Source organism: Staurois parvus, unplaced genomic scaffold (genome assembly GCF_062004578.1).
Source record: "Staurois parvus isolate SC_StPar_1 unplaced genomic scaffold, SC_StPar_1.0 ptg000527l, whole genome shotgun sequence".
In the NCBI taxonomy this organism is placed as follows: domain Eukaryota; kingdom Metazoa; phylum Chordata; class Amphibia; order Anura; family Ranidae; genus Staurois; species Staurois parvus.
The window spans coordinates 1,625,739-1,645,838 of NW_028318323.1; the positions used below are offsets into that span (position 1 = coordinate 1,625,739).

The 20,100-nt window shown below is 40.8% G+C and overlaps 1 protein-coding gene across 3 annotated transcripts in view; it reads left to right on the forward strand.

Moving 5' to 3' along the window:
• COL15A1 (collagen type XV alpha 1 chain) overlaps positions 1-20,100 on the forward strand; it is a 1,471,644-nt gene that overhangs the window by 1,401,633 nt on the left and 49,911 nt on the right. For all 3 annotated transcript variants that reach the window (XM_089690361.1, XM_089690362.1, XM_089690363.1), the window contains one exon: positions 15,694-15,809. In XM_089690361.1, the coding sequence (XP_089546487.1) occupies positions 15,694-15,809 (116 nt within the window). The remainder of the gene's footprint in view (positions 1-15,693; positions 15,810-20,100) is intronic.

Here is a 20,100-nt window from a genome sequence, read left to right on the forward strand (position 1 = left end):
AGGGAGAGTAGCAACAGTGCTAAACTTTCTCTATTTGTAGACAGTCTGTCTTACCGTGGACACAGGAACATCAAGGCTTTTGGAGGTACTTTTGTAACCCTTTCCAACTTCATGCAAGTCAACAATTCTTGATCGTAGGTCTTCTGAGAGCTTTTTTCTGCGAGGCATGGTTCACATCAGACAGTGCTTCTTGAAACCAGTAAACCCAAAACAGGTGTGTGTTTTTTAAGGGCAGGACAGCTGTCAGCAACACAACCAATATCATCACACTGATTGGAGTCAAGGTTGGCTCACTCCTGGCTCCAATTAGCTCTGGGAGAAGTCATTAAGCTAGGGTCTCACATACTTTTTCCTCCCTGCACTGTGAATGCTTACATGTTATGTGCAATTAAACCATGGCAACATCTAATCTTTGTGTAGTATTATGTTCAGCAGACTGTGTTCTTCTATTGTTGTGACTTAGATGACGTTCAGAGCACATTTTATGCCCAATTCATGCAAAACTCCACGTAATCCCAAGGGGTTCACATACTTTTTCTTGCAACTGTAGGTCTCATATTTCCCCAGACATATTTTTTAAGCATAGATTGTAGTTTTGTTAGATATGAAGATTTAATTTGGATTGGAATTAATCTAAATAGATATAAAATCTGTGGTAATATGAACATTTTAATTGCGGCCAGTCTGCCAGACCAGGATAGTTCACGTTTAGCCATTTGATTAAAGTGGGTTTGAATTTTTGGAATGAATATAGAATAATTGAGAGTTCCTAGGTCAGAGGTTTTGTTTGTCAACAATATTTCAAGATAAGGAATAGCTTCATTTTCCCAGATGTAGGGAAATTTGTTTTGGAGGTGCATTTTTAGAATGTGGTCTACACCTAGAATTAGGATATTACATTTGGATGCATTTATTTTATAATATTAAATATTACTGAATTGTATGAGAGTTTGTTGAATTTCTGCTAAAGAATTAGAGGGATTAGCATTAAAATGTCATCCACAAAGAGCGTTATTTTGTGGTGGTTTTTACCTATATACACTGTGTTCCAAATTATTATGCAAATTATATTTTTCTCAGTTACCTAAATAATTGATGTAAATAACAGTCAGCATAATTCTCATGTTATCAACTATTAAGAGTACAATTCAAATTTTATTGAACAAACCTCCTAATGATAACAACAGTATTTTTGTTAAACATAAAAAACTTACAATGCACTGTTCCAAATTATTACGCACAGTAAGTTAAAAACACTTTATAGGTTGTAAAGAACTGAAAATTGTCATTTGTTGTGTTTGCTGCATATTTACTGAAATCAAAAGCTATTTCAATCAAACTTTTAACAACATTTTAACTTTTTAAACATTTTAACAGGTCACGTTACATTGTAACATAGGACCCCTTATTTGATAGCAGCTTCACAAGTCTTGCATACATTGACCTTGTGAGTTTTTGGACAGTTTCTGCTTGAATTTGTTTGCAAGATGTCAGAATAGCCTCCCAGAGCTGCTGTTTGGATGTAAACTGCCTCCCACCCTCATAGATCTTTTGCTTGAGGATGCTCCAAAGGTTCTCAATAACATTGAGGTCAGGGGAGGATGGAGGCCACACCATGACTTTCTCTCCTTTTATCCCCATAACAGCCATTGATGCAGAGGTATTCTTTGCAGCATAAGATGGTGCATTGTCATGCATGAAGATGATTTTATTACGAAAAGCATAGTTCTTCCTTCTCTACCAGGGAAGAAAGTGGTCAGTCATAAACTCCACATACTTTGCAGAGGTCATCTTTACACCTTCGCGGACCCTAAAGGGGCTGACCAGCTCTGTTCCCATGATTCCGGCCCAAAACATGACTCCACCACCGCCTTGCTGACATTGCAGCCTTGTTGGAACAGGGTGGCCGTCCACCAACCATCCATTACTCCATCCATCTGGACCATCCAGGGTTGCACAGCACTCATCAGTAAACAAGACTGTTTGAAAACTGAGTTAAACTGAAAAACAAAAGATTTAATCTTTGTGACACTTAAATAGAATTTGCATAATAATTTGGAACGCGGTGTAGAAGCCATGTATATCTGGATTGTTTCTTATAGTTTCAGCAAGCGGTTCAATTGATAGGTTAAAAATTAGTGGTGACAATGGGCACCCTTGTCTGGTACCATTTGTAATTAAGAATGGTTTGGATAGCATGTTAGATACATAGACTTGGACGGAAGGATTTGAGTAAAGTTCTGAAATAACATTAATAATTGTTCCTGAAAATCCAAATTTATGCAGTACTTGGAATATGTATGTCTAGTGTATCCTATCAAAAGCCTTTTTGGTGTCCAGAGCAAGTAATAGAGGAAATTTTATGTGAGTCGGCGTAATGAATTATGTTGATTAGTCTCCGGGTTGCATCAGATGTTTGTCTACCTTTAGTAAAGCCTTGATTAAATCTGGGAGTATATTGGCCAGTGTGAACACTATAATTTTAGCGTAGATCTTAATATCAGTATTTAATAAAGAAATAGGCCTGAAATGTTGTAGGTTGTCTGGATCTTTACCTGATTGTTACAATTAATGCTTGTAGCATTTCGGAAGGTAATGAGGCAGAAGAAAACATGTCAGTGTATAGTTGGTTTAGATGAGGACTCTGTATTTTTTAAAATTTTATAGTATTCGCTGGAAAATCCATCTGGTCCCAGACTTTTTCCATTGGGTGGTTTTTCTATTGTTCTGTTTATTTCTTTTCTTGTGATAGGGGAGTTTAAGATACTTGTGATTTTGAAAGAGTGGGTAAGCGAATTTGTGATAAAAAATGCTTATGTTTTTCATAGAAGGTTGGAGAGTGGATTTGTCTTGATTGAGGTTAAAAGCGAATCATAGTAACTAGCAAATTAATTTGCTATTTCTTGAGGATTAGTGATTTTAGTTTTATCCTTTGGGTTGATAAGATACGTTATTTTAGTTCTGGTATGCAGGGATTTCATTTTATTCGCTAGGTATTTCCCTGTTTCCATTAAAGTAGTAGTTGAGTTTTAATCTTTGCGTAATTCTATCAAATTAAGGAGCGTAATCTGTTCCTTAGTCTGGAAAGTGTATTCGAGATGGTTTGATCAATTTGAGTTTTATTTTGCGTTTCTAGTTTGCAAATATCTTGTAGTAGGTCATTAAGCTGTTTATTTCTTTGCTTTTTAGCTTTAGCATACATTTTGTAAAATTATAGCATGTATGTAAGCTTTGTGAGTGCACCAAAGGGTGCAAGAGTTTGATACAGATTGCAAATTTATATGAAAGAACTCCTCAAGATGTTTTTCAAGTATCATGTTATTGTTGTGGATTTTTATAATGGACGAATTTACGCGCCAGAAGTTGTGTGGTTTCAATAAATGGTTATCTGAAATAGTAATTGAAACCGTCTCGTGGTCTGACCACGTTATATTGCCTATGGTTGATGTGGTAACATTTTGCAGTAGCCATTTATCTACCAATATAAGGTCAATTCTCGAATAAGACTGGTGTCTAGCCAAAAAAAAGGTGTAATCTCTTTCACCTGCATGTTGACACCTCCAAAGGTCATAGACATCTTCATTTATTAGAAAGGGGTATAGGGTTGGGGTAGTCTTTTTCTGAGATTTTGTTGAGTCTAGGTTTCTGTCAACTATGCAGTTGAAGTCACCGCATAGTATAAGGGAACGATTTTTAGAGATTAGTTTGAAGAGCTTGGTAAAGTATATTTTTTTGATGAGTATTAGGTGCATATGAATTTACAATAGTGTAATCTGTATTATCTATAGTACATATAAGAATCAGGTACCGACCTTCGGGGTCTAAGATATTTTTATGAAGAACAAAGTTTAGTGTATCTCTAATAGCAGTGTGTACTCCTCTTTTTTTCAGAGGCATTGGCAGTATAGACATGGGATAACTTTTTGTGTGAGCATTTAGGAGGGGCTGAATCTACAAAATGAGTCTCTTGAACACAGAGTATATCACATTTATCTTTAAATGCCTGTTTCCACATGTTTGTATGTTTGGCCAGATTATTCGAGCCATTGACATTAATAGAGATAATTTTTATACCCATTGAATAGATATATTTACTGATATTAATTGTGGCTTAACCAAGGGGCCCTAAAACGGTAACACATTTTTATGTACATGTCAGTTAAACCATTTAGTCTATCAGGAATTACACGATAGTAGAAACAAAAAGGAAAAAAATAAATACAGATAACTGAACAGATAACAAATCGGTAAAAAATAGAATCTTAGCCAAGATCCGAACACAATGAAAATTGCGTAGTACTTTTGTGGCAAAAACAAAACAAGTGATCTTGCCATTGGCAGGGATACTTACAGGTAGTGTGTTCGGTAAGGGTAGCACCCCCAGTGCCTGGCTTAAACATGTGAAATTACATCTAAGTGGGGACCATGAGGTAAGATTGCATATTTGGATATACAGATAATGTTTAGTTTTCTTTTGTGAGTGACCAGGTTCCACTCTGGAGATACTCTGGTGGCGGTAGAATGTTGTGGGTTACTTTCTGGGAGAATATCCCACTCTCTAAGACATTGCAGACCTTCCTCTAGGCTGTTGAATGAAAATGACTCAATCATCACAATTTAGTGAGGTGACCTCAACAATAAATAATTTTGTGGTTTCGTAGAGCTTTTGTTATTGGGAGGAGATTTTTCTTGAGTTGCATGGTGCGCTTAGATAAATGTGTGAAAAGCTGTAAAGAGGAGAATTGTGCAGGCAAATTTTGGGGTTTGTGAACAATTTCCATGATTTTTTTCTTTGACATGAAAAAAATGAATTCTCATCAAGACATCTCAAGGTATTTATTTGGCAGATAGGAGGGTTTTGGAAGGCGATGTATTCTATCGATGGTCAGATCTGTGTTTGTAGCATCAGGTAGGAGGGCATGAAAGAGCTCTTGGGTATATGCTCTCAATTAGTCAGGTTGTATTGATTCTGGAAAGCCTCTTATTTTAATGTTACATCGTGATCTTTCCTGCAGATATTTGAGCTTTATTTTTGAGCCATTCAATTTCTTCATCCTTTTCGTTGTGAATGTCTACTAGGGTGTTAAAGGAAGTGACATATTCTCCCATTTTTGTTTCAACATGGTCAACTCTGTCGCCAAGATCATTAATATCTGATTTGATTTGTTGCAGAGAGTTAATGATATCTGACTGTATGGATGATCTTAATGAAAGGAGCATCTCCTTCATTAATGTATCAGAAATAGGCTGACTAGTAGTAGGAAAGTTAGCCATTGGATCTGAGAAATGACTTGCAGAATGTGAAGTATTAGTGTGAGAATCTGTTACAGCATGCTGTGGGTTAATATCTGTCATTTTAGATTTAGATTTTGCTAGGCTTTCATAGTTACATAGTTAGTCAGGCTGCTGTCAGTATTTTTTTTTTAAATAATTATTTTTTTTTAAAAAATTTAGGAGTCCCGTTGGGGGGGCTTAGGTAATATATCAGGAATATAAAAAGGAAGGAAGGAAAGAAAAGGAAATGAAAGAATAGAAAAGGGAAGAAAAAAAAGGAGAGCAGAAAAAAGAATAAAAGAGGGAAGGAAAGAAAAGAAGGGAAGGGAGCATGGAAGGAAGAAAAGAAAAGACAGAAAGAAGGTAAGGAAAAGAAAGGAAAGCTCCTTGCAAGACCTCCTACTCTCTAGCTCCCTTATCTCCTCCTCCCATGCTCATCTCCAAGACTTCTCCAGGGTGTCACCCATCCTCTGGAACTTCCTACCCCAATCTATCAGACTTACTTTCAGGCGATCACTGAAAAACTATATCTTCACGGAAGCCTATCCCGCCCTCTGCTAATAATGGAATCCTCTACTCTTCCAACCACTCAATCCCCCACAGTTATTACCTATTGTACCCCTCCCTCCTAGATTGTAAGCTCTAAGGAGCAGGGCCCTCAAATCCCTCTTGTATTGTTACTGTATTGTCTCCCACTATAAAGTAAAGCGCTGAACAAACTGTTGGCGCTATATAAATCCTGTATTATAATAATAATAATAATAATAATACAGTTGCAAGAAAAAGTATGTGAACCCCTTGGGATTACGTGGAGTTTTGCATGAATTGGGCATAAAATGTGCTCTGAACGTCATCTAAGTCACAACAATAGAAGAACACAGTCTGCTGAACATAATACTACACAAAGATTAGATGTTGCCATGGTTTAATTGCACATAACATGTAAGCATTCACAGTGCAGGGAGGAAAAAGTATGTGAGACCCTAGCTTAATGACTTCTCCCAGAGCTAATTGGAGCCAGGAGTGAGCCAACCTTGACTCCAATCAGTGTGATGATATTGGTTGTGTTGCTGACAGCTGTCCTGCCCTTAAAAAACACACACCTGTTTTGGGTTTACTGGTTTCAAGAAGCACTGTCTGATGTGAACCATGCCTCGCAGAAAAAAGCTCTCAGAAGACCTACGATCAAGAATTGTTGACTTGCATGAAGTTGGAAAGGGTTACAAAAGTACCTCCAAAAGCCTTGATGTTCCTGTGTCCACGGTAAGACAGACTGTCTACAAATAGAGAAAGTTTAGCACTGTTGCTACTCTCCCTAGGCATGGTCGTCCTGTAAAAATGACTGCAAGAGCACAGCGCAGAATGCTGCATGAGGTAAAGAAGAATCCCAGAGTGTCAGCTAAAGACCTACAGAAATCTCTGGCACATGCTAACATTTTTGTTGACACATCTACAATAAGGAAAACATTAAACAAGAATGGAGTACATGGGAGGACACTACGGAGGAAGCCATTGCTGTCCAAAAAGAATATTGCAGCACGTTTTGAAGTTTGCAAAAGAGCACTTGGATGTTCCACAGCACTACTGGCAAAATATACTGTGGACAGATGAAACCAAGATTGAGTTGTTTGGGAAGAACACACAACCCTATGTGTGGAGAAAAAAAGACACAGCACACCAACATCAAAACCTCATCCCCACTGTAAAACATGGCGGAGGGAGCATCATGGTTTGGGGCTGCTTTGCTGCCTCAGGGCCTGGACGGATTGTTGCCATTGATTGGAAAATGAATTCCAGAGTTTATCAAGACATTTTGCAGGAAAACGTACGACCATCTGTCCGCCAACTGAAGCTCCGCAGAGGATGGGTGATGCAACAGGACAATGACCCAAAGCATACAAGTAATTCAACAAAACAATGGCTGCAACAGCACAGAATACGCCTTCTGGAGTGGCCCAGTCAGAGTCCTGACCTCAACCCGATTGAAATGCTGTGGCATGACCTTAGGAGAGCGATTCACACCAGACATCCCAAGAATATTGCTACACTGAAACAGTTTTGTGAAGAGGAGTGCTCCAAAATTACTCCAGATCGTTGTGCAGGTCTGATCTGCTACTACAGGAAACGTTTGGTTGAGGTTATTGCTGCCAAAGGAGGGTCAACCAGTTATTAAGTCCAAAGGTTCACATACTTTTTCCTCCCTGCACTGTGAATGTTTACATGTTATGTGCAATTAAACCATGGCAACATCTAATGTTTGTGTAGTATTATGTTCAGCAGACTGTGTTCTTCTATTGCTGTGACTTAGATGACGTTCAGAGCACATTTTATGCCCAATTCATGCAAAACTCCACGTAATCCCAAGGGGTTCACATACTTTTTCTTGCAACTGTAAAAAGAAAAAATGAAAATGGAAAAGAAGGAAGGAAGAAAAGGAAGGAAAAGACAGAAAAGAAAAAAGGAAGGAAGTATCTTCTTACATTACAGTACTCACTGGGAGGCAAGAGAGAAAAGGGACGGGGGGACTTCAATCACAGTGAACCGGCAGGCTGCACCTTTCCTCAAACTTCCTGAGGGTGGGGAAGACACAGGAGCATAGGGAGGGAAGAGGAGGAGCAGAAGCAGGTGTGTGTGGGGGGGAGGTGAACTGTCAGAACTAACTCTCTTAGCTCAGGTGCAGCCGAAAGAAGCTAGATAGGAGGAGCGGCGGGGAGGCTACATATAGAACAAGCCATCCCTGTTCCTCCTGCATCTGCTGAATTACTGCTTCCCCTCCTTTCCTACAGACATTCTGTGGCTGCAGGAGGAACTTGGAGAGATCGTTTCCTCTATATGCAGTTGCCCCTGCCACTCCTCCCATTCCAGCATACAGGGGGCCACATGGGCCCCCTTCAGCATGGGGCTGGGTTGCAGTTGCGAGCCCTGTAGCTACTGCATGCCCCTGGACTGATCAATGTGTATATTTCTTTTTACTCTAGAATTTAGTCACTTAGGTTTAACTCTTGCTCTTTTATATTTGTTACCCAATGGAATGCACTAGCTGATGCTAAAACCTTAGTACCTTAAAACTCTCCGACTTGTCCTCTGTATTCTTTGTTGAGTATACAGTGCTCAGCATAAATGAGTACACCCCAACAGATTTCTCAAAAAATCTTTATTTTCCTTTCAGAATTGACATTTTCTATGGGACACTACAAAATACTCCCACCATGTGTACTCTTTTGAAGATTTGGCATGGTTACCCTACTTCCTTCCTGGGTAGAGTCACGGCAGTCAAAATGAATATTTTGCCCAAACTACTTTACCTATTTCTGGATCACTTTCAGCGGGTTATTAATAATTTTATCTGGTGTAATAAACGTCCACGCTTAACCTCATCTGTTCTGTACCGCTCACAACGGACAGGAGGTCTAGGTCTTCCCCAATTTTTGGCTATATTACCTCTCAGCCCGTTTTGCACAATTATCACAATGGGCGACTGTAAATTCTCAGACCCCGTGGATTAGATTTGAATATCAGTCTATACGCCCATTTTACTTACCGAGTATTTTGTGGTCCAGAATCCCCCCTCAATCGTTCACTTTTTACAACTCTATAGTTGCCCATTCACTGACACTTTGGTCCAAATATACACTTAAATTAAATCTGGTCTCTTCTGTTTCTCCGGGTGTTTTGTTTTTTGGTGATTCAAACTTTATTACGGCATTTTCTTCCCCTCAAACGTTTCATTGGTGGTATGACAGATCTCTTATTAGATTATCTGATTTTCAAAGAGGAGGATCTTATATTACTTTTGATATGCTGCGTGTACTTTTTGATGTTCTGCTTCGAGAGTACCATCGTTATTGACAGATTAGACATTTTTTTTCAGTCACATTTTGGCCTCATACCCTCTTCTCCGATCTCATTCTTTGAACATATTAGCCGTGACTCTCCTAGGGGTAGGGGTCTTATCTCAGATCTTTATCATCAATTTTTGATCAGTTTCTCTCCCACGCCCCCTTTATATAGACAAAGATGGGAGGAGGATATTGGTATCACTTTCTCAGATGAGGAGTGGGATTCCATGATGTAAGTGTTCGAGATCCCTTTCTGTCCGTGAGACTGCCTTCAAGGTATTAACCAGATGGTATTATACCCCGTCAAGGCTACATGTACTGTACTAACAAACGTCCCCCTTATGTTTCCGGGGCTGTGGCCTCACGGGCACATTGATTCACACATTTTGGGCTTGCCCAACTATATCCTTGGTTTTGGCGTAGGATATCTGAGGTAGCTGCTTCATTGGTAGGTGCCCCGGTATGTCTGACTATACAGTCTTGTTTACTGGGAGCTCGTATCCTGGGGTCTCTGATGCTGTTATGAGATTGATGCATATCATTTGTATTGCCACTTTATGGTCTATTGCCCTACATTGGAAATCCATCACTGTAACCCTGGCCTCTTTTTTACATAGAGTTGACGCTGTGATGCTCATGGAACGTATTCATTATACTTTGCTGGATAAGATGCACTTATTCGATAAAAAATGGGAATTATGGAGGGTTCATAGACATTTATTACAGGACTATAAAGCCATTTGAAGGTTATTTGGCATATACTATTGGCAGATGTGTCTTTCGACCCACTTTATCGTTCCCGTTTCTCATGTACCTAAAATCTTTTCTCTTTCTTTTTCCTTCCTATCTATCTCTTTTAAATACAGTTGCAAGAAAAAGTATGTGAACCCCTTGGGATTACGTGGAGTTTTGCATGAATTGGGCATAAAATGTGCTCTGAACGTCATCTAAGTCACAATAGAAGAACAGTCTCCTGAACATAATACTACACAAACATTAGATGTTGCCATGGTTTAATTGCACATAACATGTAAACATTCACAGTGAAGGGAGGAAAAAGTATGTGAACCTTTGGACTTAATAACTGGTTGACCCTCATTTGGCAGCAATAACCTCAACCAAACGTTTCCTGTAGTTGCAGATCAGACCTGCACAACGATCTGGAGTAATTTTAGACCACTCCTCTTCACAAAACTGTTTCAGTGTAGCAATATTCTTGGGATGTCTGGTGTAAATCGCTCTCTTAAGGTCATGCCACAGCATTTTAATCGGGTTGAGGTCAGGACTCTGACTGGGCCACTCCAGAAGGCGTATTCTGTGCTCTTGCAGCCATTGTTTTGTTGAATTACTTGTATGCTTTGGGTCATTGTCCTGTTGCATCACCCATCCTCTGCGGAGCTTCAGTTGGCGGACAGATGGTCGTACGTTTTCCTGCAAAATGTCTTGATAAACTCTGGAATTAATTTTCCCATCAATGACAACAATCCGTCCAGGCCCTGAAGCAGCAAAGCAGCCCCAAACCATGATGCTCCCTCCGCCATGTTTTACAGTGGGGATGAGGTTTTGATGTTGGTGTGCTGTGCCTTTTTTTCTCCACACATAGTGTTGTGTGTTCTTCCCAAACAACTCAATCTTGGTTTCATCTGTCCACAGTATATTTTGCCAGTAGTGCTTTGGAACATCCAGGTGCTCTTTTGCAAACGTCAAACGTGCTGCAATATTCTTTTTGGACAGCAATGGCTTCCTCCGTGGTGTCCTCCCATGTACTCCATTCTTGTTTAATGTTTTCCTTATTGTAGATGTGTCAACAAAAATGTTAGCATGTGCCAGAGATTTCTGTAGGTGTTTAGCTGACACTCTGGGATTCTTCTTTACCTCACGCAGCATTCTGTGCTGTGCTTTTGCAGTCATTTTTACAGGACGACCACGCCTAGGGAGAGTAGCAACAGTGCTAAACTTTCTCCATTTGTAGACAGTCTGTCTTACCGTGGACACATGAACATCAAGGCTTTTGGAGATACTTTTGTAACCCTTTCCAGCTTCATGCAAGTCAACAATTCTTGATCGTAGGTCTTCTGAGAGCTCTTTTCTGTGAGGCATGGTTCACATCAGACAGTGCTTCTTGAAACCAGTAAACCCAAAACAGGTGTGTGTTTTTTAAGGGCAGGACAGCTGTCAGCAACACATCCAATATCATCACACTGATTGGAGTCAAGGTTGGCTCACTCCTGGCTCCAATTAGCTCTGGGAGAAGTCATTAAGCTAGGGCCTCACATACTTTTAACTCCCTGCACTGTGAATGTTTACATGTTATGTGCAATTAAACCATGGCAACATCTAATGTTTGTGTAGTATTATGTGCAGCAGACTGTGTTCTTCTATTGTTGTGACTTAGATGACGTTCAGAGCACATTTTATGCCCAATTCATGCAAAACTCCACATAATCCCAAGGGGTTCACATACTTTTTTTTGCAATTGTATATGTACTCTTCAGAAATGTACTTTTCAAATGTGCCTTTGTAATTAATGTACGCATTACTTGAAACTGTACTGTTGTTTTACAGTCTACCTTTGAAAAATAAAACTGTTTTGTAAACAAAAAAAATACTCCCACAAATGCAGGCAAAAATTAATACACCCCAATAAAAGTATTAGGAGCAAAGCTAAATTTTGGAGAACAAAATCCTAATTAACAGGAATTCAACTACAGGTGAGTCTAATTATTCATTAAACAGGTGTCCAGCAGACAGTTGATTTTAAAAGGGTGTTACGGAGAAAGTAAACCCCTTCCCATTTCATGTGGTCTGCTTTGGCACCACATGGAAGAGAAATGTCACAAGGCCTGAGAAAGAAAATAATTTCTTTACACAAGAAAGGTGAAGGCTACAAGAAGATCCGCAAAGGTTTACTTATCAGTTAGAATACTGTAACAAAAGTGATACAAACATTTAACAAAGATGGAACAGCAACCATCTCACAGAGACATCCAGGCTGTCCACAGAAGTTAACACCTCGACAGGAGAATCTTCTGATGAGAAGGATTGAAGAAAATCGCCATGCAAGTTCACTGCAGTTAGCTAAAGAAGTAGAAAGCCAAACTGGGGTGATTGTTTCTCGTGACACAATATGGACACTGCAGGAATGACATGCATGGGAAGTCCATATGACGTCCATGAAGGAAGCCCATTCACAAAAAAGCCTGTCTAGAATTTGCCAGGGCCCATGCTGAAAAAGAAGACGACTACTGGGACTCTGTACTCTGGAGTGATGAGACCAAGATAAATGTTTTTTGAACTGATGGCTTCAAAACTGTATGGTGTCACAAAGGTGAGGAGTACAAAGAAAAATTCATGGTGCCTACAGTGAAACATGGTGGTCGCAGTGTCCTTCAACACCAGCAGCACTCATGCAGCGATACAGGAGATCTGCATTTCATTGATGGTATCATGAATTCACATATGTACCGCCCTATATTGAGAGAGATGCTGCTACCATCACTCTGTGCCCTTGGCCATCGCTCACTTTTCCAACATGACAATTATCCAAAACACACATCTAAGGCCACTATTGCAAGAAGAACAGGGTGAAAGTGATCCAGTGACCAAGTATGTCTTCTGATCTGAACCCAATCGAACACCTATGGGGAATTCTAAAGAGACAAGTTGAGCATCACTCTCCATCCAGCATCCAGGCTCTAAAAGAGGTCGTTCTTGAAGACTGGAAAAAGATAGATGTTGCAGTCTGTCACCAACTTGTTCATTCCATGCCTAGAAGACTTACTAATCATGAAGGTCATAAAAAATTACTAGATGTAGTAGTTTGTGTTGTGGGGTATACTTATTTTTGCATCAACTACTTTGAGTAAAACTGAAGATTTTGTAATCTAAGTTATATTATTAACCTTACTTTCATGTAATGAGCTAAAAAATGTTCTATAAAACTCAGTTTTATCAAAATTTTGTTAATTGTTCTTGTGTTGAGATATTAATTAAAATCTTACTTTTCAAAATGGGTGTACTCATTTTTGCTGAGCACTGTATGTAGTTCAATTTAGTATCGGAAAGCATAGGGTGTAGGCGTGTAGCCTATTGAAGTTTTGTGTTTTTGAAAGTTCTTGTACTTGTCATATTAACATGCCCCTCATAAAAATGTAACTTTCGACAAATTTGAGTACACTAATGATTGTGATGGACACGGTATAAGACCCTGGCCACCTTTACCAACTTGTGACAAATGGCTGGTCAAACGCACACCATGTTGTTACTGATACGTGACAATGACACTCAGCTTCACCCTGCACAATTATTTTCCAGATCACAGGACACAATCTAAGTGCCATCCGACTGACAGCGATCTTAGCTGGGTGTAGTTAAGTACACAATTAATCCCTTATGCCCCAAATCATTCGCTGCCAACTGATATTTTTATCATAAAATATCCAACGTTCAGAACCCACAGCTTGACCTTTGGCATAAAACAGAAGCCACAAGTCTGCAGCTTAATGTCTGGCTCACCAGTAAGGCAGAGGAACACCTTAAGTGGTCTCATGCAAAACTCTACCAACATTTTGACCATCTGGGGAAACTGTTGGCTTGGAAATTAATTCATGTCGGTCCCTAAACTTAGAAAAGCGAATGGATAGCTGACTCAGAATCTCATGACAGTGCTTAAGGAATTCCATACCTACCCAAGGTCTTTTTGAGGTCTTTGTATCCCGCCTTCTTTTGCCAATCCTGTCGGACTCCCATAGGGAGATCATGGAAGGTGAAATTACTCAGGCTTAAGTCCTCAGGGTCATTAAGGAGTGGAAACCAGCTAAGGCTCCTGGACCTGATGAATTTATGGCCCTGTATTATAATTTGCTCCACTCCTAATCCCGCACTTAGTGACTTACTTTAACACTCTTCGGAATGGTGACCCTATGGATTTGGACTCCAATCAGCCTCATACCTAAACCCAACAAGGATCTCAGTGATGTGTCTAATTATAGGCCAATTTCTTTCATAAATACTGACTTGTAACTGTAAGCTAAACTTTATGCTACCAGGCTGAGCGACTGTATTGCTCGCTACATTCATGTGGACCAAGTTGGGTTCGTGCCTGATAGGAAAGCTTCAGAGCAAATTATATCGAATCTCTATTTTACAGTCTTCTTGGGACTGAGGCAGGTCACAGAAAGGAATGTTGCTTTCATTAGATACGATACTGTAACTGGAAAGCATTTGATACCATCTTGTGGGATTACCTCTTTCAGATTCTCGCAAGATTGTACTTCGGCCCCAAGTTTATGGCTTTCCTCCAAACCTTGTGTAGTAATACCTCTGAGCAGATATGGTTGAGGGACTATTTATCCAAACCCATTTCCATAGAGTCCAGAACTCAACAGGGTTGCATCTCCTCTTCTATTTATTACTGCCATCAAGACTGTGGCCATAGCCATTTTAGGTATGGAAAGCAGGCACAAACAGCATAAAAGCATCCTGTTCACCGATGATTTGATTCTCTTTCTCACTTCCCCACGTGCTTATATTCTATTCCTTATTGACAAGTATCTCGGTCCTAGATGTGAACTTGGATAAGTCAGAGGCTCTCAACATCACCTTGCATGAGGATACTTTGCATGCAAAGTCTAAAAAGTCAATATAATTTTATTTGGCAGACAGGGTTCCCTGTTGTATCTAATTAAGCTGACCTCTACCATGACAATACTTTATAAAGAATAACTATGTGCACCTATTAGTACATTTGTTGCAGGGCGTAGAGATGTGGTCTTCCTTCAAATCTTAACTGCAGCAAACCTTCAAAGGTTTCAGAACAAAGTACTAAAATTATCTGGGGCCCTAGAGGTCACAGAATGCAACACTGAACGCTGTATATGTCTCCAGACTGAGGTGGACTAGGGGTTCTGGATCTCAGGAAATATTACAGGGCCAGTAAGTGGTTACCACTTTCACCTAACAGCACTAGTGAACCCTTATATTGTCAGTGCTGTGTTTCATTTTATGTTTTGTATTGTAAAATGACAATACATATTCTAATTGTGACACTGCCTTCCTGGAGTTTGCAGGTTCTCCCTGTGCCTTTGCAAGTTTCCACCGGGAACTCCAGTTTCCTCCCACACGCCAAAGACAAGCTAGAAGGTTAATTTGATCCTCTCTATAAAACCCTAGTATGTATGAATGTTAGGGACCTTAGACTGTAAGCTCCTTGAGGGCAAGGACTAATGTGAATGCACAATATAGATGTAAAGTGCTGAGTAAATTACTGGCGCTATATAAATACCTGTAATAAATATCTCAGCGGACCCAAATATACTCCAATTTTTATAGATCTGAGTAGATAGCTTTGGAGGAACAGGCTTGCGCTCCCCATCCCATCGATCTTAATGTGGGTACCCCCCAAACATTGGAAGGCAGTTCTCTGTCCTACTCTGTCCCATTACTTTACATTTGTGGGACTCTTCCCGCAAACTGGTTTTTACATTTAGGAAGATGAAATTAGCATTTTCTATATTACCTGTGCTAGAGGTATGTATTTAAACTGTCAGTAAACTACTTGTTTTGTTTTTTTTTTGTTTAGGGTGAGGTTCTTTTTGACAATTGGGAGTCTATATTTTCTGGCAATGGCGGACATTACAATGCTCAAATTCCGATCTATTCATTTGATGGCAGAAATGTTATGACTGATTCTACTTGGTAAGTGTGGCTGCTCATTTTACCTTCTTATTTAAGTCAAATATGCCTCTTTTTGTAAGTGAAAATTCTAGATCTGTGTATGTCTGCATGCACCATATAGCACAAGGGAGACATCAGCTAAACATCCATGCTGTCTTTCCCCTGGGGTCTCACTGCTCAGGCATCCTTCTGCAAGAGTCTATACCTCTGACACTTGGCCTCTTACATGGTGCCTAGAGCCAGGAAGGCAACTTTGCCTTTCCCAGTGTGACTACACTAATGCAACGTCTTCACATTGCAGTTGTCACTCATTCATCAATCCCACTCCAATACTGCTCACTTTACTTACCTCTCCACAGAAAAGATTCTTTTGATACCTCTGCTAGTGACAATGGAAACTCAGAAAATATACTGAGACTTCTTGCATATAAAACATAACATCTTTATCAGCTAATCAGGTGCACAACTTTAATGGCAATACCATTGCTCTTCATTGGTTGGTGCACTCCTTGCTGTTTTTCTTTGTATGAGTGTCTTTGAATCATCCATGCTCTCTAAAAGCCTCAAAGGAACAAGATCCCCAACTCTATGTTCCCACCAAGACGGGCAGCTCTGTAAAGCCCTTACATCGTAGGAGCTCACATCACATAGCAAGGTGTTTCTTCTCTGCATGCTGTGGGAGAGTTCGGGTGGATGATGAACTGAGAGGCTGGAGAGCAGGAGCCTGGGAGGGGGCCCAGATGGGAAAGGGCTCACCTACAGGCAGAAGAGCTGGAAAGGTAGAAAGCTCAGCAGCTCATTGTCATGCGAGGACCATCTGTGCAGCAGGGAAGGAGCAGCCCAGCGGAAGGTCTGAGAGCAGTCACAGACCCATCAGCTCACAGACAGAGGACTGTCTGTATAGACCTACACCTCCTGGGCCAGAAAGGACTCTAGCGGGAAGCTGGATTAGTTTGTTACCTGAGACTATCTTATATTTAAAGTAAGAGGCACTGGATCCCCTGCCCAGGGATTCCTTCAGACAGCTGGATAGAGCAGTATCTGGGGTTTGGGGTGGTAGAGCTCTCCAAGAAGAGAAGTTTTGCTGTTTGAAGAGAGTTGTATATAGTTCCAAGAAGATTGTCCTCAGTTGCCATTCCCTTGGGCATCCAATACATCCCTTACCCCATCCAAGTTAAAATCCCCCATTAAAAAAAAAACAGCTGAACGACTGGTCACTGTCTTCAGGATGCAAGTCTGTGTGAAAAATGCATGTTGCCTGGCTGTGAAGGACTATAGGGGAACCCAAAACTTCAGCAACTCCTACATTTGTGCTACATTTGGGGGCTCATAATTCTGAGATCTCCTATGAAAACCTGAACGTCCCTTGCCCCTAGCAACCAACAATCCAGGACAAGTGTTTGCATTGGTGGAAGTGTCACGGAGCTGAAAGGAAAAGTGGAGTGTACTGTATTGCTGGGATTGTGAACACTGCTGTGATTTAAAGGATTGTCGTTTATGTTGTCACTCACACCAACTATGCCAGGCTTATACAAGAGTCTTTTTGCTGCTCTACAGCTCCCCTACAAAAGACTTTGCTTGGTATGTGTCTGCTAATGGCAGAAAAATGTGTGCTATTGCTGTCCTGTTTGCCGTTGCCCAGAGCAACCGGAACGGCCTGCCAAAGTCCCTGTGCTGCTCTACTGGTGGGTCCTAAAACAGGCTATGTATGCTGTGTACCTGCTAAAGACAATAAAATGTCTGTTACTTTTCTACTTGCTATTGCCCAGATCAACCAGAGCGGCTCATCAATGTCTACAAGTCTTTTTGCTGCTCTATAGGTGGCTGCAACAAAAGCATCTGTTCTATAAGTACCTGCTTATCACAGTAAAGTGTATTCTACTTCTACATGGCTCATCATTGTCTGTAGCAACCGAGGAGAGGTGCTGCATCTGAGTGGATTACAAATGCCTAATCACATATCCGTGACTGAGGACTGTGCGCTATTGCTAATGTTCATGCCTGCTACAGTCAGTGTTTGCCACGTGTTTATGCTTGTCAATTTCCGGGGCAACCAGGACAGCCTGCAACACAGTGGATTAAAAAAGCTTGGCTACTTTCCAACAGTGAGGCGTAATGACTTGCGTCATTGAACACTGTTCAGTGTGTTCCGTGGCCCGCTGTTCCCCTTAGCAACCACTGCAGGGCATCATTTTTACTACTGACACCCAGTTGTCCTAAAATGGCTGAAGCTAAGTGTCCTGTCCTTGCCAACAAACTGCCTAAGTGTTTATGCCCGAATTCAGCCATAGCAATGCCTGCAATCCAGTCAGCCTACCCCTGTACGGACCAGCAGAGGTTAACACCAGCACAGGACAGTTCCTGCACAGCAGTCTCATTAATGCCAAAATTTCTCGAGGAGGGCTGTCACTAGGTCAGTGTTGGTTCCAATTAATATGGAGTTTTGTCTTATTCCTAGTGGCCTGGACCATATAACTGCTAACGTTATATGATACGACTGTTCCTAACCCCGGAAACCACTAAGCAACTTATTCACTCTCTTGTCATATCACGCCTCGACTACTGTAACTCCCTCCTCATTGGCCTACCTCATCGTAGACTATCCCCCCTCCAGTCTATCATGAATGCTGCTGCCAGACTCATCCACCTCACTAACCGTTCTGTATCCACCTCCCCTCTCTGCGAATCCCTCCACTGGCTCCCAGTTGCCCAACGGATAAAATTCAAAATTCTAACAATGACATATAAAGCCATCCACAACACTGCCCCAACTTACATAACCGATCTTATCTCCAAATATCACCCAAACCGTACACTCCGCTCCTCGCAAGACCTCTTACTCTCTAGCTCCCTCATCTCCTCCTCCCATGCTCATCTCCAAGACTTCTCCAGGATGTCACCCATCCTCTGGAACTCTCTACCCCAATCTATCAGATTATCACCTACTCTACTTGCCTTTCGGCGATCACTGAAAACCTTTCTCTTCAGGGAAGCCTATTCCACCCTCTGCTAATTCTGGAATCCTCTACTCTTCCAACCACTCCATCCCCCACAGTGACTACCTACATTCACCCTGCCCTACTAGACTGTAAGCTCCAAGGAGCAGGGCCCTCAAATCCCTCTTGTATCGAACTGTATTGTTACTGTATTGTCTCCCACTATAATGTAAAGCACTGAGCAAACCGTTGGCGCTATATAAATCCTGTATAATAATAATAACGTATCAAATGTCTTCCCTGTGGTCAAGGGGCTGAAAGCTATTTTCACAGCCAATACCCCAGATCTCCAACTCTTCCAACTTGCATAAAGAGATATGTTTCAGATACTTGTTATAAAAGTTTCTGCATAGCAAGGTTACCTGGTGAGCCCTGGTGTCTAGCAGTGCCTTAGTGTACACTCCCACAGCAATAAGCCAACAATCTCTGGAGGAGAACGGCAATCCTGTTTTCAACTCTGAATCCCTTGCCAAGTGGGTGAGCCAGTCCCCTGCTGTAGAATAATATCTGCTCTAGCCAGCATCCTTCTTGTTCGCCTGCTCTCTGGTAATTGTGGTTTAGTCAGCACTCAGAAATACAGTATGTATTGACTACAGGTCCCAACTTCCTTTGCTGTCAGAAGAACTGGATCCCCTCTGCTAACAGGAAGTGATGTTGTAGTCCCAGTACTGGGCACTAAGGGGAAAAGGAGTAATCATACTCGCATCTGTAAATGTCCCTGAAAGGCATAATGATATAGCCAGCACCTGGCTACAGTAGTATCAACCTCAAATACCAAAATGGAAATATACAGTGAACAGATACCAGTAAATTGTGAAGAAATATCAATAAATAATAAACTAATCAATGAATAAATAAAATAAAAATGTAAAAATTCATGCATAATTTTATAACAGTGTCAAAAAATATTCAAAAAGTGTTCAAATATTTGATGCAAAAATTCATTAAATTCACATGCATTCCAAAGCTGCCTTGGAAGACGTCCTATACAGTGAAATCCCTTGAGCCTCTTGCTGACCTCATCGCGCACTGGATGTTACCATGATTTGTCGGCTATGGTGATTTTTCATGCACATTACCGTTGTAACCTACTGTATGTGAGTGCAATGTCAATTTTACACTATGAGGAGTGTTTATGTGTTTTTCCTGTGATTGTATGCTGCTGAGAACCAGAGGTGATTGGGGAATGATGCTGAAGGTTCTGCAGGACAGACAGAGGGACGCCATTGATGCCAGATTGTACGAATTATGCTATTTATGACTTCTCTTTAAATAGGGTGTCTTAAGTATCTGGTAAGTCCAACCATCACTGATAA